Source organism: Galleria mellonella, unplaced genomic scaffold (genome assembly GCF_026898425.1).
Source record: "Galleria mellonella isolate WM207_F2 unplaced genomic scaffold, CSIRO_AGI_GalMel_v1 utg424, whole genome shotgun sequence".
NCBI classification, from domain to species: domain Eukaryota; kingdom Metazoa; phylum Arthropoda; class Insecta; order Lepidoptera; family Pyralidae; genus Galleria; species Galleria mellonella.
Genome location: NW_026442097.1, coordinates 205,875 through 228,422, shown reverse-complemented (window position 1 = coordinate 228,422; position 22,548 = coordinate 205,875). Strand labels below are relative to the sequence as shown.

General features: G+C 37.9%; 1 protein-coding gene across 11 annotated transcripts in view; it reads right to left on the bottom strand.

Moving 5' to 3' along the window:
- The window catches only part of LOC113517183 (protein daughterless), a 162,282-nt gene that overhangs the window by 31,648 nt on the left and 108,086 nt on the right, over positions 1–22,548 (bottom strand). For 8 of the 11 annotated variants that reach the window (XM_052898383.1, XM_052898378.1, XM_052898384.1 and 5 more), the window contains exons 2-4: positions 15,038–15,591; positions 2,013–2,199; positions 1,099–1,244 (exon numbers count right to left, since the gene is read on the bottom strand). In XM_052898383.1, the coding sequence (XP_052754343.1) occupies positions 1,099–1,244; positions 2,013–2,199; positions 15,038–15,535 (831 nt within the window). In that variant the 5' untranslated portion in view covers positions 15,536–15,591. Of the gene's footprint in view, positions 1–1,098; positions 1,245–2,012; positions 2,200–15,037; positions 15,608–22,548 lie in introns of all 11 variants that reach the window. The other 3 variants (XM_052898388.1, XM_052898389.1, XM_052898379.1) reach the window with 2 other exon arrangements.

The window sequence follows — 22,548 nt, the reverse complement described above, 5'->3', positions numbered from 1 at the left end:
TTCCATTGCTAGCAATATGCCCTATTAGGTCGACCTTCATATAGTTCCCCCTGGAAACCATCGTGAACAATTCTTGTTGAATTCGTCACGATGGGTTAATTGACCTGCTTCATCCTCACCTATCATCCTTACTGATGCCCCGCCAGTGTATACCGATAGCACAGGCGGGGTTACCATTCCATTATCACCCATTAAAAAAAATAACTATCCTACTAATCCTATATACAATCCTAATCCTACTTTTTTTATACTATTAAGATAGGCAACAAGTATACGACCCACTTTATAGTAAGGAATTATCGTAGCCTATAATAGAATAGCCTTCAATACCAGGGGCAGTACCTGCACATTGCCGATTCAGAAGAAACCTCATTCCCCTTTGTTTTGAAGGTCTTGCAGTTTTCTGGTGGAAAGGACCATCAGCAACGGAATTAAGCGGCCCCATTTCTGGTAATATACTTTTTTAGCTCGACCTTCACGCGATCTACTGTGGAAGTCATTTTGGCTGGTTCCTGGTTAACTGTTGACCTGACTACACCCTCACTTATCATCCCTCAATGGTATGTCGTCAATGTGTACCGATAGCGCTGAGGTTACCATTGCATTTTTTCCTATAAAAACACCCCAATTCTACTAAAATACACGTACATGTAGGACATGTATTTTTAAGTGACTTTCAAAAGAGCGTTGTGGCCCTGTGGTATACTATCCCGATTTATTGATCTCAAAGGGTGAAGGTCGAATCAAACCAACTCTAAATTTTTGTGTGACAACAACCGCCTCTATCCGGTTTCCTGTGGAAGCCACCGTGATTATTTCTTAATGAAATCCTCTCTATGGGCTATCTGACTGGAGTTGATCCTCACCTAACATCTCTCATTATTATTAGTACCCCATCGATGAAACACTTCTTGATGACAAATCTTTTAGGTAGTATAATCAGACCAGCGAAATTATTTATTGGTATTCCATTGCGGAAGACCAGAAATTGAAGCTCGGCCTAATGCGACTAAAACTTGAAGGGTTAGACTCCATGTATGACTCTGAGATCACTGATAATTGCCATAGAATGTATGAATTTGTTAATTATGCACTCACCGGCTGCAGCGGCGGCTTGGCCACGAGCATGGGGTCTGTGGGGGAGTGGTGTGGCGCGGCGGCGCGGAACGACGACATCGGCGGCAGAGGCAGCTCCGCGCCGCCGCCGCCGCCCGCCGCCTCGCCCGACGGCGGGCCCGCTATACCTGCACCGTCCACCACACCATATATATTCGATCCATACATGGAATGATTATTATCCTCTTCGATCGATCGAATGATCCATCACTCTAACATATCGACAGAGGAGGAAAGTGATTGTTAGTAATGGGGTCTAACTGCCCAATTAAATTCTTCTTCCAACTGTCACATTGAAAACAATATGTCGGTCAAGTTCAAGAGAACGTATGCGCGGGAGTCTTTAGACAAGTGCTCCCAAATCCATAAAATGTTAGCATTCAGTAGTTGAATGTTGCCAAGTATATTGTTGGCTTGACTTGGCAAAACTGCGTTTGAGATGGACGATCATTGATAAAAAAATAAATTTCGTTGTTTATTTAATTGGATATGAAAACCAAGCTAACGGCCCACCTAATTGAAAGTGACAACGATCGATAGCGAGGGTTATCCTTCTGTTTTCATTCCATTAAGTCTGCGTCCTCACCTATTATCCTTCACTAGTACCCTGCTAATATGTACCAATAGATAGGTGGAGTTACCAGGGGGACAGGGATTGTTAGCAGTGAGATCTAACAGACCCATTACTGGCAATATACCTTAACAGGTCGATCTCCACGCTGTTCCCCCTGGAAACCATCGTGGTTAATTCTAGTGGAATTCGTCGATGGGCTAACTGACCTGCTTCATCTTCACCTATCATTCTTCACTGGTGCCCCGCCAGTGTATACCGATAGCGCAGGCGGGGTTACCGTTCCATTATCACCTATTAAAAAAAAAGCGAGCAGTGCACTGACCTGGCGATGTGGCGTACGGGTCGTGCTGGTAGGGCGGCGGCGGCTGGTAGTAGCCGGCGGCCCACTCGCCGCCCGCGTAGTACGGCTCCTGGTAGGCGGCGGCGGCGCCCGCGCCCGCGCCCGCGCCCGCTCCCTTCGGCGACGCGAACCGGCTCGGCGAGTCGTGGCCGAACTCATCGCTGCCGTACTGGAAACGGACAAGCGCACACGCTATACTACATGTTACGTTTGCATTGAAAAAATAATCATCGGAATCGGCGTGAAATGTGCCGTGATATCGCGCAACGTCGTCACATAGACGCAACATTGTACGATATTATAGGGTCCATAGGTGTCACAGAGTATACTGTGACACCTATGGACAGTTGTATAAAAATTAAGTACAAACCATTTTTAGATCAAATACATTTATTGAAACACGATATTAACAATGTTTTTATATAAAATAAGTACTAAGTTTATTCCCTTGAACATTCTATAGTTTTCTTTCAGCTTCTCAAAGTTGACTGTAAAAGATTCCTCTATGGCAGCCTTTCCCAAAGTGGGCAATAACGCCCCATTGTGGGCGCTGTGGGCCTAAAGTGGCGGTAAGACCCAGAAAAAAAATGGGGCGTTGTGTAAATGCGTGGGAGGTAATTTATTAATCTTAAAGTAACAGTGGTTTTTAAGTAGGTGAAAAAATAATTTATTCTCAAAGTGGGCAGTAGACAAAATAAGTTTGGGAACCCCTATTGTATGGGATAAGTCCGCCATTGTATATTAAATCTTCTAAAACGACCGATATAAATTATGTACAATAAAGATTTTACAATACAATACAATGTAATCAAATTATTAAATTGTCGTAAATATTTATAAAGAGTATGTTTTGCTCCGCAAGTATGGAGCAAACAGCGCTTTCAATCTTTACAAGACACGTCTATGAACGATGAGATGTATCATAGGCACATTACATTTAAAACAATTGAAGATACATTAAGTCCGTAAAATAAAAATAGCAGTTTCAATGATCGCAAAATGAAAATGAAAAAACACTGTAATAAACCCCAACGACTGCAAAAATAATCATTGAAATCGATACATGATGTACAAAGTGTGTCGGCGATAGCTTAACATACAAATTAAGATTGTATTAAACAAAAAAAAACTTTAAATATAGCAAAACTAGTTATTTCAATTTAAAAATTAAACTACTGAATCGATTTTGATACAATTCCTACGGAATAAATCTATAAGTATATATTTTTAGATAAAAAAAGAATTTTCCAAATCGGTCCACAACTGACGGAGTTATGAGGTGACAAACATAAAAAATAACAACCGAATAATATCTCCTTTAGAAAGTAAATTATAACAATTAGGTACTTGTTTAATTAACATTTTACAGCCACTTCAGAATAAAATAGGTTTACCCTATGCTCGACTAAATAATGGACATGTTTCAGATACCTCCGACTACCCCATCAGTGATCACAGTCGCAATCATAATCAAGATAGGATTACAGATTTATAAGGGCAATATATTTATTTGTTTATATTTATCAACTAAGCAATCACAATATCATCATCATCATCATTTCAGCCATTATTCATCCACTGCTGAGAGGACATAAGCCTCTCCCATAGACTGCCATAAAGAACGCTCCAGAGCCACCTGCATCCACTGACTCCCTGCAACGATCACAATATATACAAACAAAATGTTATTATTGGACACTTTCTAAATAATGTATTGCCTTTCTGAAAAACTGGACATCTTTACAAGTCAATATATCTAAGTCCTGGCTTATGATATCGTTAAGTAAAGTCAATACTAGTGGAAGAAGAGCCTAGTATGCTGGAAAAACTCCTTTCGACGTGCTTGATATACACACACACACACACACGCACGCACGCACGCACGCACGCACGCACGCACGCACGCACGCACGCACGCACGCACGCACGCACGCACGCACGCACACACACACACACACACACACACACACACACACACATATATATATATATATATATATATGCCCCCCATAACTATCAAATTGCCCCCCCCCCCCCTGTCGTCCAATGAACAGAGAACACCGTCCGGTGTTAAGTCCGCCAAATGTACATAGAATTTTACTGTGCATTAAAGATTAAATAAATATATAATTATGTTTCTAATTAAAATTATAAATATAAATAGGCTTGGGTTAAATCAACACGCAGGTACAAGTTACGAAACGCGAGCGAGCGAGACACGCGGCGTAGTGTCCGACCATTTCATAACCGGACCAACCTGCGACCCAATTCGGACACACTACAGTTGTCCACTCGCCATCACTACACGTTATTTATGTAGTTACCACAGTACAAAATAATAACTACAATCAGTATACTGCTAGATGTAGGCCTCCCCCGTAGACTGCCATAAGGAACGCTCCTGAGCCACCTGCAGCCTGCGCCACTGACTGCCTGCAATGCATTTCAGGTCGTCCATCGTTCATCTGAGGGTCTAATCATGAAATAAAACAACGAATTTTCGGACACAGTTACGTGTTTTTCATGCCGAAATCGGGCCTGTTATTGAAAACTTAATATTTCGTTCGTCATAAATCCTACAATAAAAAGCTAAATAAACGTTATACATTTTATATTTTTACTAAAATTACATAATATCATCACGTATCATGTAATTTTAAAAGCAAATTTAAGTTACGTTCGGCCCTGAAATTTCGGAAAACATGGTAGACTCTCTGTTGATATACTGTGCTGCTTTGGTTTTAAACGCCTTTAGGACCTTAGTTTTTTCTCTTACATCTATAATTGCAAGTTTTACTTTATACATGTGTTTGCATGGCTGTGTTTCAGTTTGAAGGGTGAGATATGGCGTGAATTTACAGGGTACAGAAGAATAACACCTGAGTCCTCAGGAATGGCAACACATGGGGGGTATCATGGACGAAACAGTATACTCTGTTATGTCCATGCTACTGCTCATGTCTATAGGCGACGGTTACCACTTTCCATCAGGTGCCGTCAGCTTGTTTGCCATTCTAATTTGTATAAAAAAAAAAATATTTTTACACAAAATCTCTCCACCGGTAAAATCTATTTAATCTTATTTTAATATTACATTTCTCGTGCGAACCCCAAACAAAGACTTCTCATTTCAATAAGTCAAACAAGTATAGCGTTATTTCACTATCAATACATGACAATGGTAAAAGTTGCAAGTGTGCAGTTAGCCATATCTGTAGGGATGCGATTGCGACACTAGAAAGTCCGTGTGTAATTAGCCTATTGTGGGTACACAGCGCGCGCGTACACTCGCGGCCAACGCGACGTATGCGAACAATTAAATTTATTATTATCGCCAATTTGTGTGTGTGGTGACATTTTTTTGACCTGATGTAAAATGGTACTCGCCCCTTATAAATATGAACAGTGCATTGAATAACTGATTTACAATGTACATATAATGTACTTGACATTTTGCTTCGCAAAAAAACCACATCTTCCATCGTGACAAAGCACACCGATGAACGACCACCTGTTCCGTAGATACATTAGACTGAATTTATTTTAAACTATCTTTTAGTCGCGGCTTCGTCCGCGTTACCGGGATATATTCATTCAGCAGGTTAATAAGTAGCCTATAGCAATCTCCGTCTAATACAGTACGCATATATAAAATTTCAGAACGATTGGTAGAGTGTTTGAAGCCCTAAAAGGTAACAAATAAATGCTTATTATCACATTTATGACAGCATGGATAAGAATTTAATCATAAAATCAAAATTGACAAAATAAAAAACATAAAAAAATCATGATGATAAATGAAAATTAATTGCAAAAAGAATAATATTTGGATTATTTCAGATTTGTTGGTTCAGTCGGCTAATTAGCCGACATAAACTGTTAACGACTTTAACCATAAATCGCCTTGTACTCATCTAACCACTAAAACAACCACAAAATTGACCACAAGAGACAATCCACTTACTAATAATTATACATTTTATGACCATTTTTTGAAGTTTCATTTTATAAATAACTTGTAATACACTTGAACTTGAAACGTTAATTAATTCAAATCTATTAGAAAATATCACTAAGTGCGCAGCTGCCAATTCCGTATACATTCATATTTAATATTCATAATACATACATAAATAAATTTCCATAATTTATTACAATTATAGTTTTCATATTAATGTAACAGATAAAATATTTAGTTATTTTTTTAATTTAAATACATATATATATATATATATATATATATATATATATATATATATATAGGAGTTCAAGATACCGGTGAATGTAGCTGTCCATTTGGTACAAGGTTCGTGATTCACTGCTCATCCCAAAGGTTGATTGCTAGAGAATGCTACTAGCTTTAAGTCCACCTTTTGTACTAAGAGAAAAAAGATCATGACAAATGAAGGAAGATAATAAAAGATTTTGGACGGGATCGTGATCCTCAGGAATGAAAGACCGATTAAGAGAAAGAGAGAGAGAGAGAAAGAAAAAAGATAAAAAGATAATAATAATAAAGATAAAAGGCATACTTTTTAATTTTTTTTAAAATGAAAACCCAATATTAAATCCAGGGCATCCAATCGATGGAATCCTACATTAATCCATGTTACCCGTATATACGACTATGATATTCTGTAGCCCCGTTATCGAGTGATAACAATTTACTTTCCGCGTATTAGTAAACAAAAATTCAGCATGACTGGTTATTTGATTACAATTATTTTGTTTAATTCCGCTACCATTAGTACGTGTGCGACTGCCAACACTCGAAGACTGACCACCACTATTACTAGTAGAAGTTCTACAACCTTCCCTATCGGCTATCAATCTCCGACTGCCATTTTGTCCGCGCACGTTTTGCGACACGTGTTTCACCTCTAAACGAGGCATATTCAAGCAAATTATTAGGTCGCTGCTTGGAAAATGATTCTAAATATATATGTATATATATGTATATATATATATATATATATATATGAGTAATATTAGCGTTTGAAACAGTATTAGTATGTCAGTATATTTCACGCCGCTATATATATTAATATTAAATATTGCTAATAATTTGTCGTTAAATTTACTACTGTTATAAACGCGACAATTTGTAAGGACAGATGGAAATATTTGTTACTGTTCCACAAGAAAAGTACTGAACAGATTTGAATAAAATTTAATACACGGACAGATTATACTCGTATTCTAAATTAGAAAATAGCATACTTTGTATACTGATTCAAACGGGCAAAGCCGTGGGCAATCCTTACTAATATAGAAAGTTAATTTGTTTTTTTTACTTTATATCGCTTAATTGATATAATCAATTACTATGTAATTTGTTATACACATACTATACAGCCCAGGGGTGGCCGACTTGACTAGACCCAAGCTCTACTGTCTACTGACGAGACCCTGCGCGAGCTACTAATTGCATACTTCTTGAAATCACAAATGAAACGACATAGTTCATTACACAACTATGTATTATAGTATTTGTTATTTTATTAAGAGGGAAAACATGAAACTGTAACTGATTCTCAGTAACTCTTTACTTATATTGGTGCGAGCATTGCGTCCGAGCATCTTCCGCTAGATTAACAATATATTATATATTGTTTGCCTCGCCACCATCCACTGGACTAATAGTCGTGATCGACCGGTTGACCACGTCTGGTATATAGGATTTCTTTTTTCTTTTTTTTATACAACTTAGAATGGCAAACAAACTGACGGTCCACCTGATGGAAAGTGGTAACCGTCGCGTAAACGTATAGACATGAGCAGTATCATGGACATAACAGAGTATACTGTTTCGCCCATGATGGGGCATGGGGGGCATGCGTTGTCATTCCTGAGGACTCAGGTGTTATTCCTCTGTACCCAGTAAATTCACGCCAGGATAGGAAAGGATATATGTTATGCTATTTGGGAGACATGTATGTATGTATATGCTTTTTTTAATCTAGGACAACTAACATATCCCGGGGGGAAAGGGATTTTTGGTAACGGGGTCTAACTGACCAATTGCCAACTACTAGGTTGACCTCCACGCGGTTCCCCCTAGAAATCATGCTAAATTCCAGGTGTATTCATCACGGTGGGCTAACTGACCTGCCTTTTCATTCTCACCTATCATCGCTCACTGGTGCCCAGCCAGCGTATACCGATAGTGCAGGCGGGGTTACCATACCATTATCATCCATTAAAAAAAAAACTAACATAAAAACATATTTTCATACTTGACCTTTTGTTTTATATTTGAAAACGTGTAAATAATTTGATTGTACGAACGCATTTGTTAATTTACGTGTGTCATAAATGGCTCAAATAAAGTGTTTGTCTGTCTATACATCTAACTAAAAATTAATATTATTTCGATGTATACAATACCGTGAGCCCCGCGTGTACAGTGCGGGCAAGGTGTTCACTGACCGGCGAGCACCATTGTAACCCAAAACGGGCGGTGGACGTAAACGTACGTCTAAAAACGTACAATGGCGGGAGTTTGGGTTCGATTCCAGCGCGCTCTGACCTACTAGTGCGCAAATGTTGAAACCGCTTCACGTAAACAGAGTCGGTTGATTATTATGTTCAATTCTAAGACCTGTGACTCACCATAATCAATATTTTTGTTACTTTTTTTTTATATATATATATATATATATATATATATATATATATATATATATATATATATATATATTACATTTTGGATTACTTAGAAGTGCGCTTTGATAGTTATTGCATTGCAAATGCTGTTGAATTTTTAGAACTCCTTTTCTAATGGTACGACTTTGTCCATCTGTCTGTCTTTCTATCACAACGTATATCTCATATCTCAGCAACAACTAATGCTATAGATTTGTAATTTTACATATCACAGGACCGCATATATTGCAATAGATTTAAAAAGTATCTAGCTGGGATAAAAAGCCTATATTCTTCTCCACCCCATACGCCTGCGCTAACGGTATACGTTGGTGGGGCACCAGTGATGGATGATAGGTGAGGCTGAAAAGGCGGGTCTGTTAGCCTATTATGATATATACAACAATTGCGATTCAGCACGACAGTTTCCAGGGGGACTACGTGGAGGTCGACCCGACAGGGTATATTGTTAGCATTGGAACTGGTTTTCCACATTACTAACCACCCCCCCCCCCCCGGGCGCTATAAGTAACAAACGAACTCGCTTCCAGATTTATAATATTATATTAGTAAAGATGACCATTATAGAGACAAATGGCAAGATATCCGGGACAGCGGCTCCGAGGAACGAAACGTTACACATAACACCATCATCGATGTTTGTATGAGTCAGCCCGGCACCGTTCGTTCCCACCGCGTTCCCGCCACTCCAGTCATTTCCTGCTCCTGTACCGGGATTTTGGCGTATGGTGCATGCCACTAGCGGTAGCGGGTAATACGAATAACTTAAAATATTTTACATTTTGTTTCTATGAGACTTAGAATAGCAAACAAGTTAAGAGCCCATTTGATATATTTTATTGACCTAGGTGTTATTTTGTGGAAGACCATATTACTGAATCTAATCGATTATTAGAATTATTTTGTTTATTCCAATGAAAGTTAAGAAAATGGTATGGATATACTTATAATGTACTGCTTGTTAACATTATAAATGTGAGAAATGAGACATAAAAACAAATTTTATGACAATTTGGCGATTAACCAAATTGTCATAAAATTTGTTAAACACAGTGCGTGGGGCCGAAAAGGCGATAGACCAATGTCTGTCTATTCATTCGTCCACACATTAAAGGCCTCGCAACAAAATATTAACACAAATAATTACGTTTTAATCTTTTAATTGCGATATCCTGCGATTCTCAGATCGCATGCGGTCAATGAATGTAAATGATCGCAGGCTCTCGGCGACATATCATATTCTTAGTAAAATATGGACCTAAAATAAGTATTACAACAGAAAGACTGCCTTAATATTAGTATATTTCCTAAAGAAAACAAAAGTAATTCATTCAAACTTTTTTGCCACTGGGTGTATATTTTATTATGAATGTTGTAAACAAATAGATATATAATATATTTGCATCAATTACAGCACACAAATAACTACAGACACAAGTAGATATGCACAAAGAGAGAAAAAATAAATATACAAAAAAAAATACATAATAAAAAGAATAATTTTTTTCATGTGTGAGTGCCATACTAACACAAAATAGCCACAGTTCATTGCTTTGGCCTGAAAATAGCAAAACTCTAGTCTTCTATTGTGACCAAAAGCCAAGCGTATAGTGGCCCGCTGTAGCTCGTAACTCGAGCCACACAACAGGATGCGATCTTGTATTTTTTTGTTTCTGTACATCGGCGGTGATTAAAAAGTATAATTCATAAATCGCGGCGCGTCCGTGCAGTCATTACTTAAACGGTGCCTCGAATGAGCTGTGGAAAGTTGATATTGTCTTCATCACCGCTCAATAACAACTTTAAACTTCAATACTATAATAATAAAGTGCTAATCGATCACACCAATAATTGATCTTCGAATAAAGCATGCGGAACTCACTACCTGCCTTTAATTGGTGCGCTCAATCTCTTGCTAGCTTCAAAACCTCTGTTTAGTCTCTATTATCTCTCTCTTTGAGTACTATTTTCCCGTGTTCTCTCTTCGTCTTCCACTTTCTTTCTCTCGTTTTGTATGTGTACTATTTAAGTATGTGTATGTTTATGTATATATTTGTTTATATGTACACACGTATATATGTACATATATGTATTTGTTTGTATATATTTTTTAATGGATGATAATGGAATGGTAACCCTGCCTGCCGTTTGACAGCCCCATTGCTAGCAATATGCCTTATTAGGTCAACATCCATATGGTTCCCCCTGGAAACCATCGTGAACAATTCTTGTTGAATTCGTCACGATGGGCTAATTGACCTACTTTATCCTCATCTATCATCCTTCACTGGTGCCCCGCCGGTGTATACCGATAGCGCGGGTGGGGTTACCATTCCATTATCATCCATTACAAAAAATCAACCCAGCAGCAGTGCCTGCCTAACGATACATTCGCTGGCGGGACACCAGTGAGAGATGATAAGTGAGAATGAAAAGACAGGTCAGTTAGCCTATCTTGATGAACACACCTGGAATTCAGCACGATGGTTTCCAGGGGGGACCACGTGGAGGTCGACCTGATAGCGTATAATTGCTAGCAATAGAACTAGTAGTATGTTATAGTAGTCCGTATATATTAATATCTATTTTCGGCAAATTTTATAAAGAGAACGCCAACTAGTTTTTAAAATGTAGACATAAAATATATATATATATATATATATATATATATATATATATATATATATATATATATATATATATATATATATATATATATATATATATGATGGCAAAGGAGTATACGGCCTGTCTGATCAACGTAATGATCACTGTAAACGGTCACTGTAGCCTATGGACGCTTGCTACAGGTGTCACGTACGCGAACCCTGAAGGAACCTTAACATACTCTTTTTGAAGAACCCCATACTGTAATCTCTAGGGAAAACCTCAGCAGGGAGCTCACAAGATTTCACAACCTGAGCATTTACAAAAGGAAAATCCTCTGAAATCACATTGAACTATACCATTTAGGTTTTATAATGTGAGGATGCTACTTTGCCCCGTATGATCTCGGCATAGAATGGGCCACGCCTTCCTTAATAGTCGAGGGATGGGCAGCAGCGTCCCTTTTAAAACATCACTAAAACCTAACTGCGGTTGCCAACCAGACTGCCAAGCGTGGCAACTACTGAGTGAATCTCCCTTATGTGGGAGGCCTATGGTCAGCAGTGAACAATAAACGGCTGACATTATAAAGATGATGTTTAATGTAATGTAATTTGGACTCTCTTTTCCGCGCTTAGCCTCTCATTTGGGCCGTTGTGCGTATGAGTTTTGGCTAGTACAGCCAACCTAGCTCCGCCCAGAAGCACAGAAGCTTCCTGGTACCTTTACAGGCCTCGCGGAGCGACCTCACCGTTCCGAGGATTTCTAAACGTTGATGGGCCACAGCTTCACATTCCAGGATTACGTGGGCAGCCGTTTCTTCGGCGTCGAAACAGCCTCGACATAGAGGGCTGTCTGTGGCTCCTATTGCGTATAAATATTTCTTTAATGGACAATGGCCCGTTACTGTCTCTATCATTGATGATGTGAGGATGACTTCGATATTAAAAAGTGGCTATGGGCATAATTTCATACATTATACATACAATTCCTCAGAACACAATCCTATAGAGAGCAAAAAGTCAATCAAATTGGTTCACAATAGACGATGTAACTGCGTAATACACGTAATTTTTTTTTTTTTTTTTTTTTTTTTCAAATTAGCTTAAAAAGATTGTTCTTAATAAAAACCATTATCTCTGCTTACATCTCTTACTTTACAGTCATAACTCATCCAAATTGTCTGAGCCTCATAATTCGATATTTAAAAAAAAAATCTCTTAACATTCAATGTAATCATGATCGCTACAACAAAAATGGCGGGACATCGCCGATACAACATATCAGCTTACAGAATCCATTAGTACCCGTCAAAACGTGCGCTCCGAACGGAAAGTATCGCGTTACGCGACTGTACGCACACAGAGGGCGCTGTAATAGTGATTTTTCCATATGATTGATCATTTATTTCGTTTTGTTCGAGGAAATTAACTTTTTTTTAATGGGTGAGAATGAAACACTGAAAGATAATAAGAAATGATAAAAATAGGGATCTACCATAAAATGAAATTCCGAATTTTCAAACACAATTTCGTTTTTCGATCATACCGAAATCGTTCCAGTAAATGGAGCTTAACATTTTGTTCATAAATTCTACCATAAAAGTCTAAAGGAATGTTATTCTAATTTTTTTTTTTAAATTGTATGTGTTATGTAATTTTAATATCAAATTTGTTTCGTTCGGCTCCGATATTTCGGAAAACATTCCATGATACACCCTCAAGTCAGTAGGCCCCTCGTGACAAATTCAACAATGAACCAATCACTATGGTTTCCAGGGGGAAGCGCGAGGAGGTCGACCTGATAGGGTCTATTGTTAATCATAGGGTTGCTAATCCTCATTACTAATAATCAATATTACCAGAGGGAGACTTTGTACAAAAGTCGTTTGCTTGGGCACCTCTGTCCCATTCGTGTTTCAACCGTAAAGCAGTTGTGTTTGTATGGCTGTGTTTCGGTTTGAAAGGTGGGATATGGCGTGAATTTATAGGGTACAGAGAAATAACACCTGAGTACTCAGGAATGGCAACGCATGGGGGGTATCGTGGGCGTAACAGTACACTCAGTTATGTCCATGGTGCTGCTCATGTGTATAGACGACGGTTACCACTTTCCATCAGGTGGGCCGTCAGCTTGTTTGCCACTCAATTATCACCAGCCCAGTTCTCGTATCGCTCGCTGCCGCTGCATATAAAAGAAATATAACATTAATTACGTTCCGGCTACTATCATAAATAGCAAAATACTATTTGGAGCGCGTACGGTGCGTGTGTATATTTAGAAACACTAGTATTTATGTGTACGTATAATTGGTTTACAGTCATTCCCGTAACGGTGGGCGGCGCGGCTCGCGCCCACCAATGCCGTGTTATCTAATCATTACCTAGAAATTTTACCAGAGAGAACACTTTGTACAAAAGTCGCCTGCTTGGATACCTTTTTTATGCAATTTAGAATGGCAAACAAACTGACGGCCAACCTGATAGAAAGTGGTAACCATCGCCTACAGACATAAGCAGTACCGTGAACATAACAGAGTATACTGTTTTGCCTATGATACCTCCCATGCGTTGCCATTCCTGAAAACTCAGGTGTTATTCCTCTGTACCCTGTAAACTGCCATATTTCACTCTTCAAACCGAAACACAGCCATGCAAACACAACTGCTTCACGGATGGGATCTCTGCCCCGTTCAAGTTTCTATCGAAAAGCAGTTATGTTTGCATGGCTGTGGTTCAGTTTTAAGGGTGGGATGTGGCAATGAAATTACAGGGCACAGAGGTATAACACCTTTGTCCGGATGGAAAAAGATTGTTAGTAATGGGGTCTAATAACCCCATTGCTAGGAATATAGGATGTGTATGTATATGTAAGATATAGGATACATTGCTAGGAGGACCCTACCAGGTCAATCTCCAAGCGGTTCCCCCTAGAAACCATCGTTGTTAATTCTCGTGGAATTCTTCACGATGGGCTAACTGACCTGCTTCATACTCACCTGTCATTCCTCACAAGTACCCCGCCAGCGTATACCGTTAGCGCAGGCGGGGTCATCATTCCATTATCATCCATAAAATAAACACCTCAGTTGTCAGGAATAGCAACGCATGAGAGGTATCATGGGCTATAGAATATACTCTGTTATGTCCACGGTACTGTTCATGTCTATAGGCGACGGTTACCACTTTCTATCAATTGGGACGTCAGCTTGTTTGCCATTTGCCAAAAACAAAACCTTAATAAGTTACAAGTGCATAAATAATTGTAGATCTGATGAACTTAGTTTTAATAAGTTATAGAATTAAAGAGTTACAAATATCGAAAAAGCACTAAGAGAGCCGTTCACTAGTTCTTTTTATATCGCCATCTTTCTTTTTTCCCTCTCTCTGTCATATCTATGTTATATATTACGCCAGTCTTATTCCAATTCGCGCATACACAGAGGAGCAGATTCGGTTAGCACAAAGGAGCTTCCTCCCGCGAACAGGTTATGGAATGATCTTCCTGCCGAGGCTTTACCTAGACAGTACAGTATGGGATCTTCAAAGAAGGCCTATTAAAGTTTTTTAAGGGTTGGCAACGCGCGCGTGACATTCCTAGTGTTACAGTTGTCCATAGGTTATGGTAACCATGTTTACCATCATAAAGACCATGTTTCCATGTTATAGTAGTATAAAAAAATCACAGTTATTCCCTTACACACAAATCCCACATAAGCTTTTTACAGAACTCACCCCACTCTCCTGGCTGGTGGCTGCAGGCGGCTGGAGTCCGTGCTCCTCGTTGTATCTTCTCCGAGCGCGGTGCCTCAACAAAGCTGAGGCATCGGGCTGACCGAACTGAAATATACTCTCGTCCTTTGCACTTAAAAACACTTTTTCATTGAAGTCTGTAGTAACGTATTCGGCAGACGGCCTACTGTCTTTTAAAAACACTTTCGCGTTAAAGTCCGTAGTAACAAATTCGCTTGTTCTATCCTCTTTGTATTTATCAAAGTCTGTGTACTCTGTTCTCACACCGTCCAAGATCTCCGAGGACAGCCGAAGCGAGTCCGAGGTATGCCGAAGGTTTAGTTCTGTATCGGGCCTGTAGTTTTCACATATCTGGTTGAAGGTATTGAAATACTCGGTGGCCAGGTCGGTCTTCGGCTGGTAATCGTCGGTGAGGGGAGGAGGGTCCGCCGGCAGGAACCCAGCGTCCATGTTGGTGACGTCATGCCGGAGCGCCATCATTTGAATTTAAACTTTTTACACTTGAATGGACGCATTACTTGTTTTTCTCGGTGCAGCTGGTGAAATAATGACCTATTATTACGTTTCGTTCGATTATCGAAAAAGTCGCGACGGGTGGTCCACCCGTTCAAACCACAGACAACACAATCCGAGAAAAAATCATAGACAAGAAGTTCGATATTCGAAAAAGTTTGCATGGTGACTGAACTCGAAACACCTTGCGCCCATGGGAAAAGGATCTCGCCCTTTCTACTTTCTTTTCAAATAATCACCCCATACAATAAAGGACAAAGCAGGTAGCGTAAAAGTATATCGACATGTCATATTTTTGAAATACATAACATGCAGCGAAGCAGTGTTCAATGAACTTCATTCTAAGAGTTGACAAGCAGGACAATGAAGGGTCAAATTTTTGTTCGACATTTTCCGCCGACTTCAAAAAAGAGGGAGATTATCAGGACGATTGTATTTTTTATATCTTCGTCATTTCTGAACAGTTGATGATTCTATTGGCAAAAGATAGAATTTATGACGTGTTAATATCTCGTAGGTATTTATTAAATCAAGATTGCAGCGGACGTTTATTATGGAACAAAATTTTAATGTTTGTTTGTTCTTATGTCTGTTGTATTGGTCAATTCAAGAATACTGTGATTGATTGTACATAGCTCGGTAGCTTTTTAATTTCTTTCTTATTATAAATACGAAGTTTGTGATAGTCATTTTATCCATTTACATTTTTTTTATTGCATACTTAACTATTATTAAAAAAAAAAGCAACAGCTGTGTTTCTTGTCCGTTCAGGTGAAATTGCATTCCGAACTTGGCCGTGGTTTACAAAAAAATGACTATTCAAAAATGCTTATTATTAAGTTTACTCGAAAAAAAAAGTTATTAATTTATTATTTATTATTATAATTATATATTATTGAATTGAATTTATTTTTACATGGCATTACTAATTTTGTTAAGAGTACAATAATAGCCTCCCCAAGTAGTACAAGTAGTAGTCGAGGCAGCGTACTCCAAGATACTGGCAGCACTGCCTCTCTGGATTGTTGAATTGATTTTATATTATATACGATTTTGTATTATATAATTATAAGTCACGACCTTAATACGTCTGGATGAAAGAACCGGTTTATGAATTTGAGGAGGGGTCTGTCTGTTTGTTAATTCTTTATATCTATTATTATTACATGTACATATTTGTATATGACCAACATAGTGAACAACTTTGGTATAGTTAAATATATTTGATAGTATTTAAATATACCCTGATCACAGAGGCGAGAACGGATTGTTAATAATGGGGTTTAGTAGCCCCATTGCTAACAAAACACTCTATCAGGTCGACTTCTTTACATTCCCCCTGGAAACTGTCGTGTTCTATTCCAGGTGTATTCATGTACGATGCAGTAATATATTTTGGACGTAAAGTGACACAAACTTATGAGTGGACGTTTCTTCATATTATATACATAATAAACAACCACCATAGGCTAACTGATCTAACCTTTTAATCCTCACCTATCATCCCTCACTGGTGCCCCGTCAAAACGCTAATCACACGTATAAAATCGCGAATCTAATAATTGTAATCAATAAAAAATTTATATGTTAACAAATAGAGGAAAAAAAACGAGGAAGGGGAGACCGAGAAATAAGTACATGGGATATATATATAGCAAACACTAGATGTCATGTCGTATAGACAGGTGAAAGATACGGCCTGGGATAGAGCTGGCTGGAAGAAGATGCATGAATTAGTAGCACCGACAAAAGGAAACTCTTAAATGAAAAGAGATATTAACAAAAACTGCAACGGGTGCGTATTGTGGGGCATGCTACCTTCTCACTTCAGGTACCGATCGTTCTTTGTATTGTAAAGCATGCAATTTTATAATTGAACGAGTCTGTCCTCGGGGCAAAGGGTGCTATAATACCTATATACAAGTGGCCTGCAAACTGATCCGTCAAACTATCGCCCAATCTATTTCGCGTACTTATTGTGTGAAATTATAAACTTTCTTGTGTCAGTTGGTTGCGATATCGCAAAGGGTCAGCGTTTGAATGGTGCGTGAATGGATTGAAATGATATGACACATTTGCTTCGGACAAACACTGAACGTAATAACGTTACCTATTCGAATATATGTATTATCGAATATATATATATATATATATATATATATATATATATATATATATATATATATATATATATATATATATATATATATATATATATATATATATATATGTACGTGTGTGTGTGTGTGTGTGTGTGTGTGTGTGTGTGTGTGTGTGTGTGTGTGTGTGTGTGTGTGTGTGTGTGTGTGTGTGTGTGTGTGTGTGTGTGTGTGTGTGTTTGACAGACACTGAACGTAATAACGTTACCTATTCGAATATATGTATTATCGAATATATATATATATATATATATATATATATATATATATATATATATATATATATATATGTGTGTGTGTGTGTGTGTGTGTGTGTGTCCAACGATATCAATTCGGATGTTAAATACTTCGACGCAAAATTTAGTTTGTTTTGTCGATAGTAATATGTCGCGACATCAGAACGTGGAAACAGGGATCGTTAGTGACGGGACCTAACAGCCCCATTGCTTACAATATACCCTATCAGGTCGACCTCCACGCGGTTCCTCCTGGAAAACTTTATGGTTAATTATCTATGAATACGTCACCAGGGTCAACTGAGCTGTTCCTTCCTCTTGCGTTATCCCTAAATGGTGGCCCAATTAATATAATAAATGACGTTTTACTTCAATGTTGGCCCCATATATATAAATTGTTAGATATTACATTGCAACTTGCTTTTTCTTTATGGAATAAATCTTAAATTACTCCATAAAATTTTACGCGTTCCCGCGCACTACGAGTATAGCACGGCTTTTACTGCGTGAGGGGTTAAGAAATGGGGACTCACTGACCAACTGACATATTTCTTGTTAAAAACGTTAAGTACGGCTTCCGAACGCGCGGCATCGTGTAAATGGGTTCAGTTACAAGAATCCTTCTTTCTACCGACTTAAAAAAAGGAGGTTCTCAATTAGGTTGCATTTTTTTTGTATTTGTTACCTCAAATTACCTTGAAAAATACCAATTACACAAAATACCTTGGAAAATTCTTGTTTTATCTGAAAATATATACTTACAAATTGGTACTACAGAAATTGTATTAAAATCGGTACAGTAATGCAGTTTTAAAATGAATATAATTAATTTTGCCGTAACTGAAGTTAGTCTTTTTATGAAACACAATTTATTTAACTGACAGCTGTACGTACATTGATTTCAAAGAAATTTTAGCATTATTCTCATTGATATAAAGAAAAACCAAGATTCACAGTCACACACTTAAAATATAGACTTAGAATTGTACCGACGACATACAAATGTGACAGAGTCTTTCAAAAAAAGGATTTGTTTGTTTTTTATCCACTTCATATTACTTGAAATATAGACCAGTCATATATAAAATTTATTTATATATATTTACATATATGAATTCGATATTAAAATTACTAGGCATTCGAGTTACATTAATTCCCTGGGATAATGCGTAAGTCCGCCATGTACAATATTTGGAATAAATTAAAAAAAAATAAATGTGACAGAGTTTGGATTTGTTTGTTTGTTACCATGAATGACCAATCATTATAAAAATTGTGAATCGAAAATCATATACTTAAAAAAAGGCTTAAATTAATATTCCATGTATAAAAAAAAAAAAATGAATGAAGTCAGATACTTTAATATTCCATTTAATATGCAATGCACCCTATAGACATTTTCTCGTTTAGGATTCTCAAGGTTGACTGGAAGAAATCCCCTCAACGGATAAGTCCACCTGTGTACATTTTTGTTATAACCTAATATCTATACTATTAAGTGAATGTACAAAAGCATAGAAATAAATAAATTATAAAAATACTTCAGCTTGTTTAGTTAAAAATTAATATAAATTTGGTTAAATGCGGTAAATTTTCATTACCACCTTTGAATGTCTGCGTATCTAAAGTATTTGATATATCAATGAGTTTTGTGAATGATCACAACGGTGTCGAGTCTGCAACACGTCCCGACCACCCACTTCGCTCCATCGGCGCACCGCATTATACCGCCACTTTGTTTTTTTATACCCGGCATATTTACTAAACAATCTAGGCATTTCTTTTTATCGATGTAACAGTACATAAAACGAACAAATAGCGAAATTTAATTGTTTTTTTTTTTATTACTAATTATGAATTACTAGCTTTTACCCGCGACTTCGTCCGCGTAGACGAGATATGTTTAGTGACCGGGACAAGAAGTGGCCTACAACCTTCCCCGTCCCAAACAGTACGTGTATACCAAAATACATAGTGATAATTTGATTAAGCCTTAAGAGCTACAAGGTAACAAACAAATTCTCAGATTTATAATATTAACTAGCGACTTGACCCGGCTTCGCACGGGTGCTCATCACATCACATTAGAGACCTCTAAAATTATCAGTGTTCCCCTACTATATTATGCATGTATTATACATATAAACCTTCCTCTTGAATCTCTCTATCAATTAAAAAAAAACGCATCAAAATCCGTTGCGTAGTTTTGAAGATGTAAGCATACATAAAAACAGATAGACGGGAAGCGGCTTTGTTTTGTAGTGATAGTGATAAAGATAGCAGACTTGTTTTTGCATGAATAGATGAATAAATAGATTGATCAATGTGGAGGAAATGAAATCGATATGTGTGAATGGGAGCATTTGGCGTTACGTTATTTCTGTCTATCCCAATGGAAGATAAACGTGACAGAAATGTATGTATGTATGTATATTTTTACTCCCGCCGACCTATGCATTGAGATATATTATTACCTAACCAGCATAAAAGGGGGGGAAAGGGATTGTTAGTATGAAATCTGACTGCCCCATTGTTAGCAATATAGCCTATCAGGTAGACCTCCACGCGATTACCCCTGGAAACCAACATGGTTAATTATTGATAAACTCGTCATGATGGGCTAACTGACCTGCTTCATTCTCACTTATCATCTTATCATTGGTGCCCCGCCGGTGTATATCGATAGTGCAGGCAGGGTTACCATTTCATTGTTATCCATAAAAAAAAAAGCATAAAAAGTAGCCTGTCCTTCTCCATTACCAATACTTGGTACATCAAATTTCAGGGTAATTAGTTGAGCCCTCAAGACGGTAAAAGGTGGGTAATTTGATAATTAAAGGGGGACAATTAAAAAATGGACTCAAAGCGATTTTAACCCTTTTGCTCTGGGCCATTTAAATGCAATGCTACGAGTACATATCGGTGCGAAATTTAACAAAAAAAAGTAAATTAAAAAAATGCTATAAATATTTATTAAATATAATTCCATTTGACGTTACCAAAATATCAATTAAAAAATGGACTCAAAGCGATTTCAACCCTCTTGCTCCGGGACATTTAAATGCAATGCTACGAGTAGATATCGGTGGCAAATTTAACAAAAAAAAAGTAAATTTAAAAAAATGCTGTAAATATTTATCAACTGGGCGATTAGTGTTCAAGTAAATTTTGTCGGGAAAAATTATGTATGGAGGCATAAAAATTTTAGAAACGTTCAAGTGGGGCGTGGCACGAAAAAGGTTGGGAAACACTGCTTTAGACTATAAGCCGAACATTTGTACTTCACTATAAATCAATATCGGTAAAAACAATATTCTGGCAAATAAATCTATCTATCTACCAATCGACATGTACCAGTCGCGTGGTGTCGCGGGCAAAAACTAGCAATTAGTAAATTCAAATCGACGTAAACACAAGAGTAGTAACAGAGGTGTTGGTAAACAATAAGTCCAGCCGGACTGCAGCAGCGACCATCTGACAGGTGCTAGAGTGCCGCGCGAGGGTCCTCTTCGGCGTGCGCAGCTGGTGCCGGGGTCAAGGTCGAGGTCGCCATTTTTTTTTATACCACAACCACTCGGTGTAAACATTTGTTGTTTTAAATAGTAGTCGGACATCTGTTTCGAATTGATTGCCCAACTGTTAGATATGGGTGGGGTGATGTTTTCGTACGGAGGAAATAAGTGTATTTATTTTTTATCGTAACATGAGTGAGAAGCGGTTTGCATTATAATAAATGACGCGTCGTTGGATCTGCCTTTTAAACGAATAACGAGTGAACGATGTAACGAATATCTAAATAATAAAAAATTGTCTCCTACAAAAGGAAAACCAAGTTATTATGCTTTTTTTTTATACCACTGAGGTGGCAAACAAGCATACGGCCCACCTGATGGTAAGCGGTTACCGTAGCCTATGAACGCCTGCAATACCAGAGGTATAACGCGCGCGTTGCCGACCCTGAAGAAACCTCTTTACCCACCTTTTGAAGAACCCCATGCTGTAGTCTCTCGGGAAAACCTCGGCAGGGAGCTCATTCCATAACCTGAGTGTTCGTGGGAGAAAGCATCTCTGAAAATGCTCTAAAAAATAAGCTCTTGATGATTGGAGAATTTTGAAAATAAAACTTTGTACCCTCTTGTTGGAAAGATGCATCTACTCAATTGATCAATTTTAAAATATTGGATCTTGAATCCTTCGAACATAGAGTGAACGCAATTTTAATATGTACTATGCCTTACTAATGGCATTTGTTTAATTTTGTATTTTTGGACAAATATTATTGGTTGTTTTGTTGCTTCATACTTTTTCTGTTTTATTGTAAAGTTGTTGTATGATATCTTCTTGTTATGTATAAAAAATATTTAACACAATGTAAATGTGTGAATGTGAATGTGAGAAAGACTCTGTTTTCCGCGCTCAGCCTCTCATTTGGGCCGTTGTGCGTATGAGTCGTGGCTAGTACAGCCAACCCAGCTCCGCCCAGAAGCGCAGAAGCTAGGTTCTTTACAGGCCTCACAGAGCGACCTCACCGTTCCGAGGATTTCTAAACGTTGATGGGCCACAGCCTCATATTCCAGGATTAACA